Here is a 22,048-nt window from a genome sequence, read left to right as displayed (position 1 = left end):
GATGCAGCTGCAAGATGGATGAATTAATCTGATTTCAGACAGTCTAGAAATGTATTTATTTCAGAGACATCCCATCTCTTTGGTTGGAGGCAAATGAGTGGAAAGGCAATAAGTTGCTATTTTCTAAACAACAGTGAAGCAATGCTTGGGTTCATGATGAGATAAAATAATGCAGTTTAATTTTGTAATAGAATGTTGAGTTCAAGAATGGGAGTTTAAAGAAGGAAGCTGTATATGCCTGTGATTACAATGCTGATTTTCCAGGTAATGGCAGTGAAACAACGCTTGGAACATGACACCACCAATCTCACCCAGAGGCTGTGCAGAGCAGAGCAGGCTCTATCAGCAGCCCAGGCAAAGGAAGCTGATCTGACAAAAAGCTTTGAGGTGAGCAATGCTGAGGAGTATTTTGCAGAATTAATACCATAAATCAGCAATTTGTAAATACTTAATTACTGTAGAGCTCACAATTGTGTTTTTTCTCAAACGCAATCTTTAAACACTTTTATGGGCTATCTTAATAACTCATCTTAGTTATACCTCAAAATGAGACCTTCCCTGTCAATGGCAGATCACATAAATTGGTGCAGTTTCTGGAATGAGCTTTGTTGTTAGGATTCATTGCTGTAATGCTGCTGATATGGTTCTAGTTAATTTTGGATTTATTAAAAAAATATATTGTTTCAAGAGATTCTTAGTTTTGGTTCTGAAATAAAAGTAGAATAATAAAATGCTTATTTGATTTAAAAGTAAACTCTAGAATCATTGACTGCTGCTTTGATTTATACTTTCAAACTCAGCGTTTTTGTACAAATACTATATTCTCTAAAAAGAAGACCATCTTTCTTAGAATAAGACAGTCTAATAAATATACAGTTCTGGAAAACTTTCCCCTAAATGAAGGTAAATTCAGAGAAGTTTCTGTATGCTGCCTTACTGCCTCACTCACACATGCAGAAGCCTTTTCACTTTGAAGTCTCCTCTATCTTCTCAGTTACACTGTTTTTCTTTGGTGGCAACCGGAACAGCTACATTTGAAATTGTTACAGTGTTGCCACTGGAGACATTTCAATGCAAATTTTATCCTTTATTCGGAGATTCAGCGGTAAATAGGAAAAACTTTGCTGGACACCTATGTCACAGTTCGGTTTTGTTAAACAATCTCATTTTGCTTGTCGCCAGTTATCAGCAGATATAAAACAACCTGGCGCAGCTCCTGCCAAAAGATTACCTTCAAAATTCTCTGCAAAAATCTAAAGCAAAATAGTGGGTTTTGTTCAGATCATCACTAACATTTGTACAGGTTGAGTATATTGTGAAAAATTAGGTACATTCTTGCTGGTAGATTGCAATGTCTGAGAACATTCCCAGTTATTGGAATGTGACTATTGTTAGAACAGCACTTTGTGTGATTTTGGCCCAGCTGATTGGCTCTCTCTCACACATTGACTCATTGAGCGAGTCTAGAGGAGATTCACCGAGGGGATGATTAGAGGGATGGAGCACCTATCCAATGAGGAAAGGCTGAGAGAATTGGATTTCTTCAGCCTGAGAAAGAGAAGGCTTCAGGGTGACCTATTTGAAGCCTTCCAGTACCTGAAGGAATCCTACGAGAAAGATGGAGAGAGAGCCTATTTACAAGAGCATTTAGTGACAGGGACAAGGGGGAATGGCTTCAAGCTGACAGAGGGTAGGTTTGGATTAGACACTAGTTAAAAATTCTATACCTATTCTAGCAAGGGGTTTCCCTGCCCATGGCAGAGAGGTTGGAACTAGGGGACCTTTAAGGTTCCTTCCAACCCAATCTATGAGTCTACAAATATTGGGAATGTTTGCACCAAATCAAAACAATTGGACCTTTCAGCCATTTTAATTCCTTAAACTTGTTGGTTTTTCTTTCCATAGGTCACCCTAGATTCTCTAATGAATGGGCTAGTTTAATTCATGTACTTGTACTGCATCTGTGCATGGTGCTTTGAATGCAAGGGGTTTAGATGCTTGAACTTCTTTGAATATTTATTAAGATCGCTAGAAGAGTTATTCATTGAAATTTATATGTGACTGGATTGTTTTTTTTAGACTGTGGGTAGGGAAGGCTGTGAGTAGAAGGGAAGGTAACTGTTTGTGACAACGACAATTTTAATCATGTTCTGAGGGTGATTGATTTATGTTGTTGCAAAAACAACCCTGCCATGCGAGCAAGCTTTTAATTTTTTTCACTCAGATATTTCCATTTCTTGAGCTTGGCTTTTGTGGATCAATGCCCATCTGCTAGTAGTAAATGGATGAAAAATGGATGGTTTGTTTCCATTTGAGCCATGCCAATTCCATGCCATCTGTTGTCCAGTGCACAGGAGTTTGAAGAACAAGGATGATTTTCCTTAAAAGAACTTTTATTTGGTTTCCTGAATGCTGCAATGTAGTTACATAGGGTTTTTTAAGTGGTAGTGTGTTTCATTTGCTTGTTTGGGTTTTTTCAAAATCAATGAATGCTGTTAATTGCAAAATAGCTGTCTGAAAGTGTAAGTACTTATAAATAAAATTTGACCAGTGGTGCCATGTTGATGAGAGAGCATGGCTCTACATGAGATGACAGGTGAAATCTGATCTACACATTTCATGTTAATTTTGATGCCATTGCAGGGATTTGTTTACCAAGCTGCTTTGGGAAAGTAGCTTGACTTCATCAGCTCAGATTTTTCAGAACCTGTCCTGACCTATCTCTATCTGTGAGGTGATGTGGAGCTGTTTGTTCTATGTTAACAAGGAGGACACTGACTACATCAACTGGCAGCATCTCTCAGATGCTGTCAATTCATTAAGAATAAAAGGTTCAGCTTATGTTTCCAAGTAGTGCTTAGGAACCCGGGCATACCTGACCAGAGTCTTAACAGGATCTAATAGAATATCTTTACTTTGATTTAAATGAATGGAGTCCTTTGATCTCCTTATCAATTTACATGTAATATGGTCTTATTTGGTTTTGTTTTAGGAAGTGAAGCAGGAGAAAAATCTTCTCAACTGTCAACTTGAAAAGAAATTGCAAGAGATCCACCAGCTTGAAGAAGAACTAAATATGATCAAGCAATCTCTAAAGCAAAGCCAGAATTTTGCAGAAGAGATGAAAAGTGAGTTATGATTTTAAATTTAAAGAACTCTTTCTGTGTGTTTCCTGCAATGCTGTATGTTTCATTGTGAATTAAGCAAAACGTTTCTGCCGGGGGACCTGATTAGTGTTTTTTAACAATATTGAGTTTGTTGTCAATAAAGGACTTTTTTGTCTATGAACATGTTCAGTTCTTGAAGATATGCTGTTTTGAAAAGAATCAAAATGTACTGAATTTATCAGCAAATTGATTTCCATAGAATCTATTTAAAATAGAAAACTTGTGTTTTGCAATTCCTTTATGCATTTCACAGAGTTAAAAAAATAGGAAAGTGCTACCTAACCACTGATATTTCAATCTTGGTTTCGGTGTTTATTTCTAATTGAGAACACAGCTTTTCAGGAATTGAGTTGAAATACACCTTGCAGTTCAGGGGAGCTACTTAAAAAAGAGGATAGATTCCCAGTTGTTTCTGTGCATTAAGCAAACGTCAAGGTTTCAAAATGGAAGTTTTGAATTTGATTCTGTTTTTCTTAAAAATATTGATCTAGCTTTTCATTCTGTGTAGAATTAGACATTCTTTGGCAGAGATGGAATATAGGACTGACTCACAAGAAGTACTGGAATGAGGCTTGTCCTTAAAATAAAAAAACATGGGGAAAAACCCAGAAAAAAGCAGTACTTCTTTTTATAAAGACTTGGTGAAAGTGAGACACAGAAACCTCAGGTTTACACCTGAGAAGTAAGGACTGACTGACTTGAAGTGCAGACTTGTATCAAACTGTACAGTGGAAAGCAGACTGTATGTAGTACCTGAAAGCCTAAAGTGATATCAACATCCTTCATTCAGTGATATAATTTAAGAGTAATGCTTTGCAGTAGAATGAGAATTGAAAATAGTAAAAGTAAATAGTAATGCCTCATCTAGAGAGTTATCAGTAGACTTGCCAGTATTCACTGGCAAAGATTTGATGGTATTTTCTTCTGCAGATAAGAATGCTGTTCAAGAAGTGGAGCTGAAGTTACTGGAAGAAAAATTTAAAAGGCAAGACAGCTCACTTTCACTGGAGAAGTTGAAAATGGCTTTAGCTGACATGGAAAAGCAACAAGAGTCTACCCGAGACCTGCTCAAGGAAAAAGATAATCATATTAAAGAACAAGACTCTAAAATAAGTAAGATGGAGGGAGAATCGGAAGCTTTGCAGGGGCTCCTTGGATTAAAGCAGAGAGAATGTGAAGAATTGCAAAAGGAGACTACTGTTTTATCTCAATGGAAAAATGAGACTGATCATCTTATAAATAAACTTAAGTCTGAAAAGGAAGGTATGCTGGCTCATATTAAAGATTTGGAGAGTTCCCTTCAAAGTCAGCAAAACAAAAATCATGAGCACAGTGAGAAACTTAGAATGATGCAAAATGAAAATGACAGGAAATCCACAGAGATTAGAGAACTTCAAGATATGCTGGAATGGAAAAGTGCAGAATTAGAAGAACAAAAAAAAGCTTTTGATGAACTTAAGCAGAAAGCAGAATGTTCTGATAAAAAGTACTGTAAAGAAATAGAAAATATGTCCTGTAAAGTACTCCAGCTCACCAACCAAGTTGCTGAATTCGAAGAAAAGTTACAGTTAGCAGCAAGTCAAGGACTGCAAAGGGAACAATGCTATCATGACCTACTTGGTGAATATGAAAAAGTCTGTTGTCTTCTAAAAGTGAAAGGTACTTCAGAAATGACAGGAGATGGAGAAGTTAATTTACAAAGTAACCTAGATAAGACCCCTTTAGCTAATACGCAGCTTGCAGTGAGTAACTCCAAAGCTGAGGATGATCATGGATGTGCAAGAGCTCTTCTAGAAGGAGGAAAAACTAAAGATCTGGCCAATTTACAAGAGCAGGTCTCTCTTCTTGAGAGTTCTTTAGTGACTCAAAAGCAGCTGAATTCAAATCTGCAGCAGCAGTATGAAGACTTACTGCAAGTAAAGAGTGAAACAGAGCAGAGATTATCTGCAGTAGAACAGATGCACAAAAGCTTTGTGGCAGAAACTGAGCAGCACATCAGTAACTTGCAAGCAGATATTTCAGCACGTCAGGAATTAGTTGAAAAAACTTTAGCTATTCTTGAGGAAAAGGACATGAAACTGCAAACTCTGAATGAAAGATTAGAAAACCAACAAGCTGAGCTTCAGGATTTAAAGATCAATAATAAATTGCTTGAGGATTCACTAAGACAGCTGGAGCTCATGTCTGAAACATGGGATTCAGAGAAGAAGGACATGTCTTCAATGATTTGCTCATACAGTCAAAAAATTGGTGAACTTTCTGAAGAAAATGCAGCCCTTAGGGATTTAAGCAGTGCTTTAAAGAAAGAACAAATAACTTTACTGGAGGCAAATAAAAATATTTGTGATAGTTTAAAGGAAAGAGAAGAAATAATTTCTGAAATGTCTGGAAAACATGAGGAGGAAAGACAGCATATTGAATCAAGAACTGAAGAAATCAAAACAGAGCTTGAAGTTTTGCAGGCAAAGTATAAATCAGTAGAAGAAGAAAATGGAAAAGTTGTGAGCATTCTGAGAGAGCAGACAATTGAATTTGAGGGAAAAAAAGCAAAATTAGAACAAGAGAAGCAGGTACTTAGTGAGAACAAAGATATCTTAAATAAATTAATAGCCTCAGAAAAAATAAAAAAGGGTTTGGTTCAAGAACTTCAGCAACTGCAGTCAGAATTTTCCAACATCCAACATGTTCCTTCTGTGGAGCTTGACTGTTTAAGTCAGGAAAGGTTAAATGTCAGGACAACACAAAATACAATGCAAGAGAAATGTGGCCTTGTATTTCAAGAAAAGGAGCAATTGGGAAAGGAACTACAAACAGAAAATGAGCCTCTAATCTGTGATGTTAATTGTGAGCAGACACCCTGTTCAGAAGAGCTGAGAAAGTCCATGGAAGAAAAGGACATTGAGCTGAATAAATACCAAGTTAAACTTGAGCTTCTTCAAATGGATTTTGAGGATAGCGAGCTCTCTCTAGAGAACTGCAGGTTGGAAGTGATGCAACTGGAGACTGCTTTAAAAGGCACGGAAGCAGAACTTGAGAAAAGCGTGAGAGAGAAAGAGAGACTGCAGCAAGAACTACTCTCAGTTAAAGAACTGAAAACTGCAGATTCTTCACTTGCAGTATCAGAGGAAGAAGGCCACTCATTGGTGTATAATTATGGTGACATTTCCCAGGATTGTGGCAAAAGAGGACTAGATGAAAGTCCTTTATCGATGGTGTTGGCATCCTCTTTGCAGGTAACAATAAACCAGCTAAGAGAGCTCGAGAAAATGTGTGAGAGGTTGCAGAGTGAGAACACTGCATTAGCTTCTGGATTCAAAGGTGCAAAAACCAATGGCATCACAGGTATTGATAAAGAGGAAGAGAAGAAAGAGAACATGATGAATGAAGATAGCAATTTAAAAGCTGATAAAGCTGTTCTTCCTGATGAACTTATGGACCAAAGTGATTACAGTGATCTGAGAATGTGTTCTGATAACAAAGAAATGTCCTTCAGACTTAAAGAATGCAGTACTTCTGACTACGAAGATTTACAGTTGTCCAGCAAAGAAGTTAAGATACACTTTGCTGAAGTAAGAGAGAGGCTTTTGACTTTCCAGCACGAACACCTAAAACTGTATGAAGAGCACTGCAGTATGAGCTCAAAGATTTGTGAGCTACAGTCTTGTATTGAAATACTGAAGGCAGAAAATTCTTCATTGTCGACAAGTCTGAGCAGTGCTCATGTAGATTCTGTGAGAGTGTCGCTGTCTTCCAGCCAAGATGACACACTGTCTAAACTAGATGAAGTTAAGGCCATGGGTTCTTCCTCAGACCTTTCTATAAATCCCTGTTTGATAGGAGTAAGTGAGGTTGTTGATTCTCATAACAGTGGTACATGCAAATGGACAGAGGAAATGGATCAGCCAGACAGCTCTATAGAAGTAATTTCAGAGGATGCAACAAAAGTTTTGGTTGAAAATTGTCATAATGAGCACAATTTGGACTCTGTTAGAGAGCTCAGGAGTGTTACTCCAAGAAAATCTAGCCTTGAAAATAGAATTGAAGAACTTCAGGTGCTCTGTCAGACATATGAGAAGGCCATCAAAGTGCTTGAAGATCAGTTTCATGTTCAAGAGAATATGAAAAATGAGGAAATACAAGAGCTGAAAGAAATGATACTTTCTGAAAGGAAAGAAATAGATCATCTCAAACAGCAAAATCTATCTGAAAAGGAAGAATGGCAGCAGAAGCTGAATAATGTGACTATGGAGATGGAGTGCAAACTGGCAGCAGAAAGAAAACAAACTGAGAATCTCTCTTTGGAGCTGGAAGCAGCAAGACTCCAACTACAGGTCCTTGATTTAAGTTCTCATTCACTGCTGTGCACAGATATTGAAAATGTAAGTACTTGCTGTCATACAAATGAGTTTTACATAAATCCTTTGATTTGTGGTCACCCAAATTTAAATTTTGTAACAAAACCTATTTAAAATTGTGTCACACAGTACCAGTGCTATTTTTTTTGAGAAAGGAGAAAAATAATCCATACTTGAGCAGTAATCTTTGTCCCCTTAGCAATGTTAATAATATTTCTCTTTGTCACGTAGACACGTATTTTCCCAAAATACAGAAGTATGTGATATCTTTGAATGTAGTTTTTCAGTAAATTTATCTCAAATTTCTCCCTCAGTATCTTAAAAACCTTTTGGCCAAAGATGTGTGTATAAATAAGTGTCAATCCTTCCTGTAAGAAAGAAGACTGTGAAGTAGGGAGAGATGCTCTCTATTTATTTTACATAAGAGTGGGAGCTTTACTAGTTTAAGAAAACTTTAAAACTTACCTTGTTTTCTCTTATGTGTATTCTTCCCCTATCTTTTTTCTATTTTTTTTAATTGATTGATTTTTATTCCTTGCAGAACATAGAACAAGAACACAATAGTCCTTATAAGCTGGGAGTGCCCGTTGAAAACTCAGCTCTGAAAAACAATAATCTTAAAATAATCCCCATTGAGAAAATGGCTGCAGGAGATGTCTCTGTGTGTGAAAATGAAACTGGCGCTGCTGAAGCAAGATTAATGGAATATTTCACTGAGAAAATTTCTGGAGAACATAAGTGTAGAAATATGTCAGGAAAAATAACCAGCCCCTCAGACCATGCCAGTGCATTGTCATTTTCCAGTAGTGGGGTTTTGAGTGCTGGGTATTTCTGTGAAAATCAAATAACCACTGAAATGCTTCAGGAAGAGGCAAAACAACAGATTGCTGAAAATTTGAAGCTGATCTATGAGATAGAGAAAACCCAAACCCATGCTGATTTAATAATGCAAGTTGAGCAATTAAACTCAGAGATGGACTTCCAGAAGGCACAATCCACCTCAAACAGCTCAGCTTTTGCAGAGCTGGAGGAAGCTACTGTAGCTGTTAAGGAAGAAAACTGTGACATAAAGGAAAAACATGAACCAGTTTCTGTCAATAAGCAGGAGTCATGTCTTCAAGTAGTCTCAGAGAAGGAACCTGAGAACCTAAATTCTGACATTGAAATTCTCCAGGCAAAATGTCAGCAATTAGAAAGGGAGAGGGAAGTTAATCTGAAAACTATTTCTAGCTTTCAAGAGCACCTTGTTTCAGTCACAGCTGAGAGAAACTATATTGGCCAAGAACTGAGTATTTTGTCTGAAAGCAAAAAAGAGCTGGATCAGAAGTATCAAAAGCTACAAGAGAAATTAAATGAGCTGGAGACAACTAAGGTGGATTCTACTGAATTCATTAGAAGGTTAGAGGATGAAGTGAAGACACAAGCAAATCTGCTTGACACTGCAAAATCCGATGTAAATCAATTATCCAGTGAGAAAGATCATCTTCTTCAGAAGCTGCAAAGTTTAGAAAATGATGCTGTATCTTTCACCTTAGAAAAACTCCAAAATGAAGCAGCGGATTCAAAGAAAGAAAAAGAGCTGATTGCGAGAGAGTTGGAAACGATGCAGCATAAATTAAGTTCATCAGAAATGGAAAATTCAAAGCTTTCCAAATCTTTGGAAAGCTTGCTAATGGAAAAGGGAGAACTTGCTGCAAGACTCAGCTCAGCACAGAAAGAAGCAGACCAATTGCGATGTGGAATTGAGAAGCTGAAAGTAAAAATCGAGTCTGATGAGAAGAAAAAACGTCACACTGCTGAAAAGCTGAGAGACAATGAACGAAAAGCTGACTCTCTTCAGGATAAAATAGAGAGGCTTGAAAGGGAATTGGAGATGTCAGAGAAAAATCTAGAAGATACAATCATTGAGTTGGAGGCTGCTAAAGCAGAGGCAGAAACATTAGCAACAGAGATGGGAGAGATGACTGAAAAGCTGAAATGTTCTAACTTGCAAATTGATGACCTCACCTCACAAAAAGACTGTTTGGCTAAAGACTTAAAAGAAATGCAAGAAAGATTCCTTGAACTAGAGTCTTTGAATTTGACTAAAGCAAAACAGTTGGAAGAAAAGGAGGAAGAAAAGACACAAATCAAGGATGAGTTTGAAAATACTGTGGTATTGCTGAAATCTGAGCTCAAAGATATGAGTGAGAAATTAGAGTTTTCATGCAAGGAGGAAGCAGATGCTAGAGCAAAAGAGCAAGTCTTGATTAATCAGGTGGCTCGTCTTGAGCAAGATAAAATAATGCTATTACAGGAATGTCAGGAAATAAAAAATGTAAACATCAAATTGGATGAAACAAGGGAAGTACTTGTTCAAGAATTGATGGATTGTAAACAAAAACTTGATGAAAAGGTGCAGGAAAATAGTGCTCTTGAAAAGCAGGTGAAAGAAACAGAAGCACTATCTTTGCAGCTGACACACATGCAGCATGAGCTTGAATGCTGGCACCAGGAAAAAGAGAGGCTGCAGAATCTGGTTGCTGAGTTGAAGCTGAAGGAGCAACATTTTTTTGATGGTGAAACCTCTCCAGATATCCTGAATATTCTAAAAATGTATTATAAGGACCTTGAGAAGGAACTGGAGTCTACACTTTGTGAAAAGAACACTCTATGTAAAAAGGTAATGTCATTTCCATTAGGGTAGAGTACCCTTTGTAGGAATGAAGATAAAGTGTCCTTTTGGGCTTACCACTTCCTTAATGAACTAAATCTTAAAATAATGGTAACCTCAGACTTTTGCAGGAAACATCCTATTTTTAAAATTACATTTTCCATGCAATCATGAGTTTTCATTGAAGTTACAGAGCTGGGAAACATGGCATTGTTTTGCATAGGATGGATGAAAAGGTAGCTTGAAAGTAGACACAGAAGTTTGAACAATCAAATAATGCAGGGTACTTTCCTCTTTCCTGTAGAAAAAAGGGAGGAAGAATAAATTGGTATTGGGTGACTGAGTTTTTGTATCGACAATAAATACTTTGGAAGCTCAAAAGAAAGTGGAACAGCAATGGTACACTTGCTGTGTGAAAATGTCATTAGCCTGTTGTGACTCTTAGTTGGTCAAGTTCTAAGCATGGGTATAAAATAACCCATCTTAAAAACTGCTTGTTGGTTATAAATAAGTTGTTTGGAGGTCATGGCACTCATATTAAAAATAATTGTGGAATATTTAATTTCAGGTAAATGAGCTGACTGAAAGTCAAACTGAGCTGCAAGTCAAGCTAAATAATACTGAACAGAAGATTGCCAAATTACAGGAGGAAAGAAATAAGCTTGCTGAAGAAATGCAATGTGTTCAAGAACATTCAGAAAAGAACAAAGTAAGTTACTCCATCTGTAGTATTTTTGTGTTCAAGGCCAGATGCTCAAGTACAACACGTGTGGAGGCTGGTCAAGGGAGCTGGTGATAATGTACAGTATTGGAGGTTCTTGTTTCCAAATTTCAAAAAATTCAATGCTCTTTTCTGAGATAAAATGATTAGCTAATAGTATTTTCTCCTCTGCCTTCCACTTCCTTCCATCCACACTATGTTTTCTTGGTGTAAAGACTGCTGCTGGTTATTTAGACATTTTTCAGTGTTGAGAAATTCTCTACTGCAGGCTTTCAATCATCAGTCTGAGGAGGTCAATAAGAAATATAATATTTCTCTAAACTACTTTCAGTGTTTCAGTATTGCTAGAGTAATTCAGGACAAAGTCAAGGAAGAAACATTTTTAGAGCATTTATTTTTAATTTGTTTGCATTTAATTCTTAGAGCCTGTTTTATTATCTAGACAACTTTGGGTCTTATTTGTGAACAATGTTATATCTTTAAACCAGTTTATGTGGTCATCTGACCTACTAACGTTATTTACAAAATTTTATATCCAGGGGCTTGTTTCTGTTGTGGTGTTGAGAATTTTGAGTGGGAAAAGAACAGATTTCTGGAACTTCCAGAAATTCTAAATGGAAATACAGGCCAGCTGTCCAGAAAGGAGTTATAAAAGTGGATGAAAATGAAAATGCTTAGAAAGTTTTGTCATCTTAAAGAGGGTGAAGAAAGTGACCCTTAACCTCTCAAGTCGCTCTCAGAGGGAACAACATTTGGAGAGGTTAAACTTTGATTTTGGCAGTGCTGCTTGATTCAACAGTGTTAGCAAACTTGTACTTGTTTTCTTTGAAGAAAACCTTCCTTTGCCTCCTGTCCTACCTTTTGTGTTCAGATGTTCTTTTCTTTGATTACAGTGTGTTTAGCCCCTGTTAAATATCTTTTTCTTACCAAGTTGTTTTTGAAAATTTGAAGATGCTTCAGACTTATACAGTTTAATGGGTCAACTCTTTCTCCACTGAGATAATTACAAATACCAAAGAATGTACTATTACTGTCTCCAGATTCAGCTGGATCTAACAATGTCAGAAAAAAACGAACTGACCAGGAGTTTGGAGATGGTCCAGAATCAACTACAAGAAAGAGAAAGTGAAATTAAAAGACAAATATCAGAATACAAAGACAGACTACTTAAAGCAGAGAAAGAGCATCAGGATGCTCTGACAGAAGCAAACCGAAAGGTAAATCAGAAAATAGGAAGAGAAGTGCTGTGAGTTTTTAATTCAGTTCTGTGTATTTTACAAAATTTTGCTGATCCTATTGCAAAAGAATTTCTTTGCTAACAATATTTCCAAAATCTACGTTTACTTAGCTTAGAACTCAGTAAGTGTTAAATTAACTTTTTTCCATAAAAAGTGAATTTATCTCGCAACTCAGTAAGCATTTAATCTATATAAAAATTTACTGGGACTATAACCTTGAAAAAGGGAAAGCACCAGTGTGTTTAATCCTGGAAATGGTTGTTTTGGTAGGAATAGGGAAGAAAATTTAACCACTTGATGATATAAGGACGAATTTGTTAGAAATACATTTGTCAGATTTGCTATGTGCAAAGAGCCATCAACTTTTCTGCAGAAATGTTTGTGAGCATTTACTTGAGGCCAGTAGAAGACAGGCAAATAGCTTACTATAATTGTTTCTTAATAATAGTCATTCATATTAATATAAAGTAGATCTAAGAGCAAGTTATAGTAAAATATAAGGATTTTCTTATGACAGACTTCTTAGAGGCAAGAGTCTAGTATTCAAAAGATACATTTGAGGCAAATTGCCCTTTCAGTTTTTAACTGCTCAAAACGTAACTATTAAATCTGCTGTAGAATTCTTTTGGCTTTGTGATATGCTGTTAGGTACATCTTTAAAGTACAGCTCAGTGTCTTTTTAGTATCATAGTAATTAGGCACATTTTCTTTCTCTAGAATGAAATAGAAATTGAGGCTTGCCATGAGAAGATTAGTTCTCTGGAGCAATTTATCAGCTCACAAAAAATGGAAATTGAGCATTTGAAGTCAAATAAAGAACAGCTAAATAATTCCCTTAAAGAAGCTAATGAAGCCTTAGGAGAACTCCTGAAAACTAAGGTAAGAAAACCCCTAAGCATGACCATTTGCATGAGATTCCAGACACTGTGTAGTAAAATAAACATAGGACTGGTAACCAGTGCTCCAGAAATTTGGGTTGACTTTGAAACAGTCTTTGTTTCAGTAAAGAGAACATAGAGCTTGGAGAAAACTTTGTTACTATTGATGTACAGTAGAAAAATTCTGTTTTGTGTGCCATGACTGAGATCACCGAGAAGTGGTTTCCGTGACCCTAAGCACAGCAGTATATTGTCTACGGTGAACATTGCAGCTGAGTTAAAAGGTGGTTAGAATTCACTCAAAGAGACTTTGCAATACCTCTGTTTTCTATTTGTGAATTACTTTGATAATAAAAGTATCATGATCTGTCATAAGCATCAGCCTTGATAGATTGCTCTTGATTCAGGTTGATCAATTCCATTTTATATAGAATTCTCTTTACCCTTATTAACTAATGTAATTCTCTGACAGAATTGTTCTCAGTGATGCTAGAATATGAGCTCCACGTTTGAACTACTGATAACTGGGAACAGTTCTTGATGTTCTTGGTTTGCTTTCTACTAGCACAGGTGAAGCTTCACTGTCCATATAACTGGATTTCTGTATAAATAATCCCTGCAGTTTTTTTGGGTTTTGGGTGGTTTTGATTTTTTTTTTTCTTGGTCCTGCTTCAGTCTGTGATTGATTTTTGGTTGCAACTGCCACTTCATGAATAAGTGTCTCTAAAAGCACTCTTGAAGAAACACAGTCAATTCAATTTACTTGCAAGTAAACACTGAATTACGATACACTCATCTTGCTCAACAGTTCTTTATTCTTAGGGTCCTCCACTGGGGTGTTAATTTGTTTAATGACAGCAGTCCAAGGATAAAGTCCTGTGGGAGTGTGCCAGTGACAGAAAACAGTACCCATGGCAGTGTAAATGTGGCAGAGGAGGCTCCTAGCTGTGCTTGCTGTGTATTTGCACATAGGTTGGTACCAGACCAATTTGATGATAAAAGATTCAGGTTGGATATTACAAAGAATTTCTTCACTCTAGGGAGCAATGTTAAGCGTTAAATTGGGCTGCCCAGGGAAGTGGTGGAGTGACCCTCCCTGGGAGTGTTCAAGAAACAACTCAATGTGGCTATTAGTGCTATGGATTGGCTGGTATGGTGGTGCTCAGTCAAAGGTTGGACTCTATCTTGGAGGTGTTTTCCAACCTTAATGATTCTATTATTCCATTTGACATTAAAATGTTTTAAAGGAGGAATTATGTTTCTGGTGAAATAACTAAATTTCTTATTTTTTAGGCTGATAATAGTAACATTATAATTCAGCTGAAGAAGGAAAATGAATATACCCACAGTAGAGTGCAGATGTGGATGAAATCTTGCAAGCAGCTGGAACAGGAAAAGGAAATGTTGCAGAAACAGCTAGCTGAACATGACAAGCTTCTAAAGAAGGAAAATCTGACTATGGCAAAGCATAATAAAGAAGGTAATTGAATCTAGATTGTCTTAATGCTTTCTTAGTGGTGTATCAGTCTGTAAAACTTTCTTGTTCTCTAAAATGTCCACTTGCATATGCAGCTCTTGTACAGAGCATGATTCTTAGCTAAGATAAAAAATAACAAGTGCAAATGTCAAACATTTTCAAAATCTATCTAATCTTTTTCTCTCTTAAAGTGATAGAAATAACACTAGGTTATGAATAAATACATTAAATATTACATTTTTGGTGTCAAAAGTGACTTAAGGAAGAACAGTGATGTTTTTCTTATTAAGTAAGGTTTGTGTGCAAGTTCTTTTATTGTTCTCCAGCAAGCTTTTCTCTATGATTCTCATGCTTACATTTTAACTCATCTCTTGAGAGGCACTGTATTGTAAGTGATACCTAAAGCAAGTTAGGGATGCAAACTGAGTGTTCAGAAGTTACAAAATAAAAGGGAAAATGTTTTCCCATGCACTGGTCAAAAATTTGCATGTTTTTTCTCTAATTAACAGTGACATTATTATGTCTATCATATTACTGAATTGGTTTCACAGTAATTTTTTTACAGTTGTGCTGTTACAGAACATGTATAATTAAAATATTTGTGACCATTGCATTATAAATTCTGAGATATACATCTTTTTATGTCAGTTATATGAATAATGATGTTTTTCTTTGAAAGATGCTGATGATAATGCCATTACAGAAGAAATGAAGTTAAAATTGGAAGAGTTACAGGAATCTACAGAAGTGAAGGCCAGAGAAGCAAATGAGAACTTGGAGAAATACTGCTCTCTAATTGTCAAATATGATAAACTAGAGGAAGCAAATGAGATGCTAAAAACACAAGTCAGTTTGTTGAGTACTCAGCTGAAACAGCGAACGAGTGATGCTGTCAGCACTCCTTTGCTGCATTCAGATAAGTCATTAACAGGGAGCAGAGAGTCTGTCAGAGAGAGAAGGTCAGACGAAGATACCACTAAGCTTTCAAGTAAAAGGCAGAGATGTGAAGGCAGCAGGAAAGACAATGGAGAACCAAGATCCCCTGCTCCAGAAACCTCATTGAAAAAGAAAAGGAAGTGTGATATCTCTCAGAATCTGCAGGACTGGGAGGACACTGACTGTGAGCTGGATGGGCTTCCAGAAATAGTGCAGAAAGGTATTTATGTGTCTTGTAAAGGCAAACATCCTCTGAGCACAGCAGGTGTGCTTTTCTCTTTTCTTTTGTTGAATGGCTTTCACTCTGATGAGGTGACTGCAGACATTTTTGGTGACAGTGATGGAAGGCAAAAGTAGTCAATGAGAGGTGTGGCAGCTGGTGCCACGTTAGCTTTTGTGGAGCTCTGGTGTTAGACCAGCAGAACCCATTTCTGTTGGATTAATAGCTTCCATTCTGCTAAGAGTTAAATGGTTGTGGCAGTCTCCTGCTCTGCTATCACCTAACTCACAGCTGTAGTGTGCAGCAAGGCTGCTGGAGACCTGAAACTGGGGAGGAGTGGTGTCTGGAGAGAAGGCCAGGTGTGTTCCCCAGGTGTTTGCTTATTTGTGTGCTTTTTTTTTCTTTCAATAGCAGTAATTAAAAGCATATTAATTTGCAAAACATTAAATTGACTGAAATTCCCTGAGTCAGAACAGTCTTGCCCACAGTAGTAATACATTAACATCTTCATGAGAGTTCAGTTTCCATCTGCTATGAATGCCATGAAATTAGGTAGCCTGGTATTCCATATAAGGGTTCAGTGCAGCAGAGGGTAACTGAGAAGATTGCACAAATCAGGGCTTGAAGAATATATTGTATGTTTACCTATTAAGTAGCCCTTTATAATTAAAGTGATTGGAATCATTAAACGACAAACCACAGGGATACTGAATCGCCTCAGCTTTGCTGATCATTCCCAGAAGTCAGGATTTTTAAGGCTAAACATTATTTCCATTTCACTTTCTTACCATCATCATTATTTTTCTGCGAATAAACCTGTTCTGAGGACATAGGTACCAGTTAATGCTTGACTTTTAGGCTAGATAAAAGAGATAATACACAGTCCATAACACAATGGTTCTACCCAGAGAAAAGTATTAGAAGTCAAGAACATCATGTCACAGTATCATGAATTAATACCTTATTATTACCAGTGAACCCTTATATGGAATTTCCAGTTTGAAATTGCACTCCACATATAATGTACCTGTAAAGAAAACCACCAAATACTTGTTTGAATTCTTTTTCTGTAGAACTGCTCTTGTAATTCAATGGTTGTTCTATGATTTCCAAGTTTTGCATTTGAATTTTGGAACACAGAAGCTCTATTCAGCAATCTTTTTGTTCCATTTTCTCCAATGGAACGATTTATTTCAATCAGCTATTTTTGTTCCTATTGTGAAAAAAGAAATGCATTTGAGCAAGTATGATTGCTTTAGCTGATTTTAATAGAAGCTGTTTATTTTTCAGGGTTTGCTGACATCCCCACTGGCAAGGTCAGCCCTTACATTTTACGTAGAACAACGCTGCACCTCAGATCCAGTCCCCATCTGTCTTCCTCGAGTGAGAAAAGGCCTTTGCCTACACAGGACTCACAGAAGTGCACACCAGACCATCTTGGTGAGCGCTGCTGTTCGACACCTGGTGGCAGCAAACTACAAAAGGTAACCTTACAAAAAATTTATCTGAGTATGAAAATTGTGGGGAAGACTTAACACATTCACTAAATGTATTCATCTTGCCAAGTAAATTTAAGGACATATCATTCCTTATGTTCCTCAGCAGTATAGTGGAGTAAAGATCACAAATTCTGAATCACTAACGTATGACATAGGTCTTCACCAATCTGCAAATTGTTAGTGTGCTGTTATTTGTGACCTCATAGGAGCAACCAGTGAGAAATGTAAATGCAGTACAGGTATATTTTCCCTTTCTTATAATGGATATTAAAGAACAGATGTTCCTTATGTTGTGGGTTCTTAGGTTTCACAGAAAGTAAACACCAAAAGGATCGACCTCTGAGAGTTTGAGCTTGAAGTTTTTGCAAACAGCTTTTTTTTTAATTTATAAAAGAACTACAGATATTTGAGAGGCTATTAAACATGTAAATAGGGAACATTTAGATGGTAAAGAAACTATTATAAAGAATGGGTTTTGTTGGAAGAGTCCTTAAAGATCATCTAGTTCCATAATCCTACCCATAGGCAGGGACATCTTCCACAAGACCAGCGTGCTCATGCTTACCAGATTTTGATGTTATCAAAACAAATAAATGCTACATAGTTATGTTTTGATAGTGGATTATTATTATTATTAATATGAGGTTATTAACTGAAGTTTACATTAACTTTGTGGGTGCTTTCAGTAATAGATACTTTGCTGAATGTTTCACAGTACATCAGAGCAAGGCATTCTTTCTAAACTGATGCAAATACTTTGCAGATTATAGAAAAGTGTTCCAACTTTAGGACAGAAATAAATCTCTTGTTGTCCGAAATCTCCTCCAAAGATTTTGATCATGTTATCTCAAGTTGAGCAGTAAGAAAAGTTATTAGATATCAATAGTTCTTTATATGAGGAGTACACAGACATACATCAATAGATAAAAATTCTTTCTGTTTGCCAGGTTACACAAAAGCATTGTCTTGACAATCTGTGGAATCTGGCACATAGCTTTTTGGGTTTTTGCTTTTTATTTTTAATGCAGTTATTTTGTATTAGCACATAAAGTATGTTGGCAAGATACCAAAAGTAAGTAAAGGCAAGTGCCATATAGTTTAGTAGATGTCTAGCTTTTGAGGCCAGAAAACACCATTGGGAAGACAGGCCAGATGAGAGCCATGATTTATTTGGAGCTACAGAAATAGGAAATCTGTGTTTTGCAGTGAGAGTGAATCCACTGAATTTGTGTATGCTGTTTCAAGGGATAATTACCCTACTTGCCAAAAGTTGCTGCTTCTTACAGACATTGCCTGGAGGTCTGTGTTTTATTACTGTTTCATTAAGTGATGCCAATAAGTTTTATTTACACTCCTTTATGTCCATTTCCCCATAACCTTAGAAACAAATGGTGTGGCTTGTAAAGAATCTCAATAGTGCAAAAAATGAAGGAAGCCTTGTTCACAGAAAGTTGTGTAGTAATCACCTGCCAGCAAGCTTGTTGTAGACTCTTGCTGACCATAGTCAAGGTTATAGCAAATAACAAGTAATCAGTTATAGGTTTGTTTTTTTTAATTTAACTGGGAAAGGGATTTCCCAAACATTCCTCCTCTTTGTCTGAGGTTGTATTGTCTAGGTCCAAGGACAGGCTACTCCTCACCTTCAACTAGATTGCAGTAATTAAGATTTCAGTGTTGGGTGTTTTCCCCCCCAAGTGTAAATATGCAAAAGTCATCAGTTCCAGGAATTTGTGCCTTTCTCTCTTGGACGCTGCTGGACATGTGTTGTGTTAGTTTTATTTCAAGATGATGTACATCTGGGAATCTCTGGAGAAATTGCTCATATTGTTACATCGTTTGTTGAAACCATCAAAACATCTTGTTTTGTACTTTATAATAATACGGTAAATGGTGTGTGTTGTTTTAAAAGAGAAATAAGCCTTGTTTCCTTTTCTTTGACAGGTACTTGTATGTACTTTATTTCAAATACCCAGTTTCAAACTGTTGGAAACTTCTGAAGGTGTTTAAAATGTCCCTGTCATGTTCATATGCAAATTTATTCACTTTTCTATGCGAATTTAATGTAGAATTTAAATTGAATGCCTTGACTGCACATCGGTCAAAATATGAAAGCAGTGGTTTCTGTCCAGATGTCAGCAAAAAAAGTGACACCTATGCTTTATGTTTGCAGAATATGTACAGAAAATATTAAATACAGCTCTTGGTACACACTACTAGGTACTTTAGTAAACAGATTAAGAGTACTGTCTGTTCCTGATGTAGCTTTTTTCTGCTCCTGGAAAATAGCTTGCCAGCAGCATAGCAGATATTTCATCTTACACCACAACAAAGCAAGAGTTATCAAGTCTCACTGTGCTGTATATTCAGAGTGATAAGTGCCTTAAAAATATGTTTTTCTGTTTTCAATATGTCTATGTCTTTTACAAATTCCCAATATTTAGTCTTTTGCAGCAAGTCTTTTGACCCAAGGCAGAAAGCTAATATGGGTTTCCATTACCGGTAAACAACGATATTTTTATTTGTGTTACAGGAAAATGATGAGCAGCAGTCCCAAGCTTTTCCACCAATGAATTCTACATCAAGGTCACCACTTTGCCTGCGTAAACAATCCACAAAACTTCTCTCTGATAATACTAGAGAGAGTCGTACGATGCACAAAGCAAAAAATTCCCTAAGTGAACAAGGATTATCTGAGCAAGATGTGCAAAAAGAAAATTGCAAGGTGCAATAAATCTGACTTAGTTACAACTCAGAAAAACTGGTGATCAAAACCAGTTTGTAAAATAAATATCAAAACTCTGTGGAGGACACCATTTTCTCTTCTCCAGTGAATAACAATATATGGGTTCTGCAAAGCTTGTTTGTGAATATTTACTGATACCAGTAGTTACTCAGACTTGTGAAATAATAGTGAACAGATACAAGTGATGTTTTTATAGAACCACAGAATCAATTAGGTTGGAAAAGACCTTTGAGATCATTGAGTCCAACCTATGACCTAACACCACCTTGTCAACTAGACCATGGCACTGAGTGCCACATCCAGTCTTTTCTTAAACACCCTCAGGGATGGTGAGTCCACCACCTTTCTGGGCAGCCCATATCAATGCCCAGTCACCCCTTCTGTAAAAATCTTCCTAATGTCCAGCCTAAACCTCCCCTGGTACAGCTTAAGACTGTGTCATCTTGTCCTGTCACTTGTTACCTGGGAGAAGAGACTGACCCCCATCTGGCTACAACCTCTTTTTAGATGAAGAGTTATGATTGTAGAATTTTCTGTAAATAGTTCTTTATAAATCTGTTAAAGAATTAAACCATGGGAAAAGTGGCCACGTGTTGCCATGTAGTTAATTGTTGTAATTTTTTCTTTGTACTAGCAGTTGATTTACAAATGGAACATAAACGTACCTAAGTATCTCTAAAAATACTAGTTTCTAGGAAAAATGGGACAAACACTATTGGATGACTGAAAATGAAGCAGTGACTTTCTAGGTGCAAGACAAAAATATAGAACCAGATAAAAAGTGCATCCAGTGCACAGATCCAGTGTCCTGTGCCTTGGTATCCCTTCTTCCTGATGGAATAATGTTGTGCAAAGGAGGGTGAGACATGATCCAAACAAAGCCAAAGAGGGCTGTCTGTTTCCCCTGAAACTGAGTATCTGACAATGTTCTTCCCAAGCTGAAGGTGTTATGTTGATCTTCACATCTGCCAAATGGTCCTTGGCCAGCCAGAAATCCTCAGCAAGATGAGGGTGAACACTTTGTACCAGCCCTGAAAAGACCCTGTAACAACAAATTTGTTCTACCAGCAATGGCTGTCTGCTGTTCTTCTGCAGGTCCCCCTTCACTCTGACAACGCTTAACCTCAAATCTGTCTCTGAAAATCACTGAAAACCTGTACCTGATGTAATGAAAGTAGATGTGTTAGGAAATGGTCAGGTGTCAAGAAATATCTGTATGGAATGCCCTGAGTTACCTCCTTCCCATTCAGGAAAAATCTTTGAGATACAAAAGATAGTGACTTATCTGGAAATAGCATTTAAGATTCATCAATACAAGAGAATAGCGTCATCTATTTCATTATAGGATGATTCATTACAAAAATGCTCACCCCAACTTGTGGATCTCAGAGGTCTAACTGGGTCTACTCAGCAGCACAGAGCAATTTACTACTGCAGAAAAGGATGACATCAACTACATCAGTCCTTATCCAGCTAAACAAAAATGACTTTCTGATAATTCATATTGCTTATGCTTACCTGGCCCTGCCAGGTATTACAAAAATCAGGCTCCTGTACAGGAACAGTAGTGCCCTAAGGCTCCAAGATGCACAGCAGAGAGGCATTTTCACCTTGTTGTTGTTATTCTGCCAGAAAGATGTTCTTTCAACAAAAGTGGGTAATAATGTTTTCTACTTCTTGAACTAGATTCCTTAAAATAAAAAATAGTACTTCTGTTTCAAGTTGAACTTTCAAAGTATAACCAGTGCTTCTCTAAAGATGCCTTCTACTTCAAGGTTAGTTTTACGCTCAAGGCAGAGTGGTTTTGTCTTTTTACATGTACATACACATCAATATTCTGCCTTGCTTACAGTATTGTCTGTTAGAATGCAGTCAGTTTAGAAGAACAAATGATCTAATTATCAGTCTAACCAAAAAATCTTTAAAGAAATTCAGCATTTGTATTAAATGTAACAGAATCATACAAATGAAAATATTTCACGTGGTTCAAAGGAACAAAATCTTACACAAGCTATCATTCAGTAACTAGATACACCTGTGCTTGGGGTCACATCAGTAGATCTTGTGGCTTTTTCTTAAACATCTCAAGTTGTTTGTTAACTCAAATGTTAGGTAATTAAAACAATCCTTCTGGCCCTATGCTTAAAGACATCTTCCAGAG

At 36.8% G+C, this 22,048-nt stretch overlaps 1 protein-coding gene across 1 annotated transcript in view; it reads left to right on the top strand.

Moving 5' to 3' along the window:
* CENPF (centromere protein F) overlaps nucleotides 1–20,482 on the top strand; it is a 35,546-nt gene extending 15,064 nt beyond the window's left edge. Inside the window, exons 10-20 of the mRNA XM_085054829.1 lie at nucleotides 265–387; nucleotides 2,993–3,128; nucleotides 4,098–7,546; nucleotides 8,064–10,184; nucleotides 10,744–10,884; nucleotides 11,937–12,113; nucleotides 12,852–13,013; nucleotides 14,306–14,492; nucleotides 15,169–15,645; nucleotides 16,936–17,129; nucleotides 19,675–20,482. Coding sequence (XP_084910955.1) covers nucleotides 265–387; nucleotides 2,993–3,128; nucleotides 4,098–7,546; nucleotides 8,064–10,184; nucleotides 10,744–10,884; nucleotides 11,937–12,113; nucleotides 12,852–13,013; nucleotides 14,306–14,492; nucleotides 15,169–15,645; nucleotides 16,936–17,129; nucleotides 19,675–19,875 — 7,368 coding nt within the window. The 3' untranslated portion in view covers nucleotides 19,876–20,482. The remainder of the gene's footprint in view (nucleotides 1–264; nucleotides 388–2,992; nucleotides 3,129–4,097; nucleotides 7,547–8,063; nucleotides 10,185–10,743; nucleotides 10,885–11,936; nucleotides 12,114–12,851; nucleotides 13,014–14,305; nucleotides 14,493–15,168; nucleotides 15,646–16,935; nucleotides 17,130–19,674) is intronic.
* Nucleotides 20,483–22,048: the final 1,566 nt, after the last annotated feature.

The sequence above is a fragment of the Lichenostomus cassidix genome, chromosome 3 (assembly GCF_008360975.1).
Source record: "Lichenostomus cassidix isolate B80296 chromosome 3, HeHo_3.0, whole genome shotgun sequence".
NCBI lineage: Eukaryota > Metazoa > Chordata > Aves > Passeriformes > Meliphagidae > Lichenostomus > Lichenostomus cassidix.
Note: the sequence above shows the minus strand (reverse complement) of the source record. Positions and strands in the feature narration are given on the sequence as shown.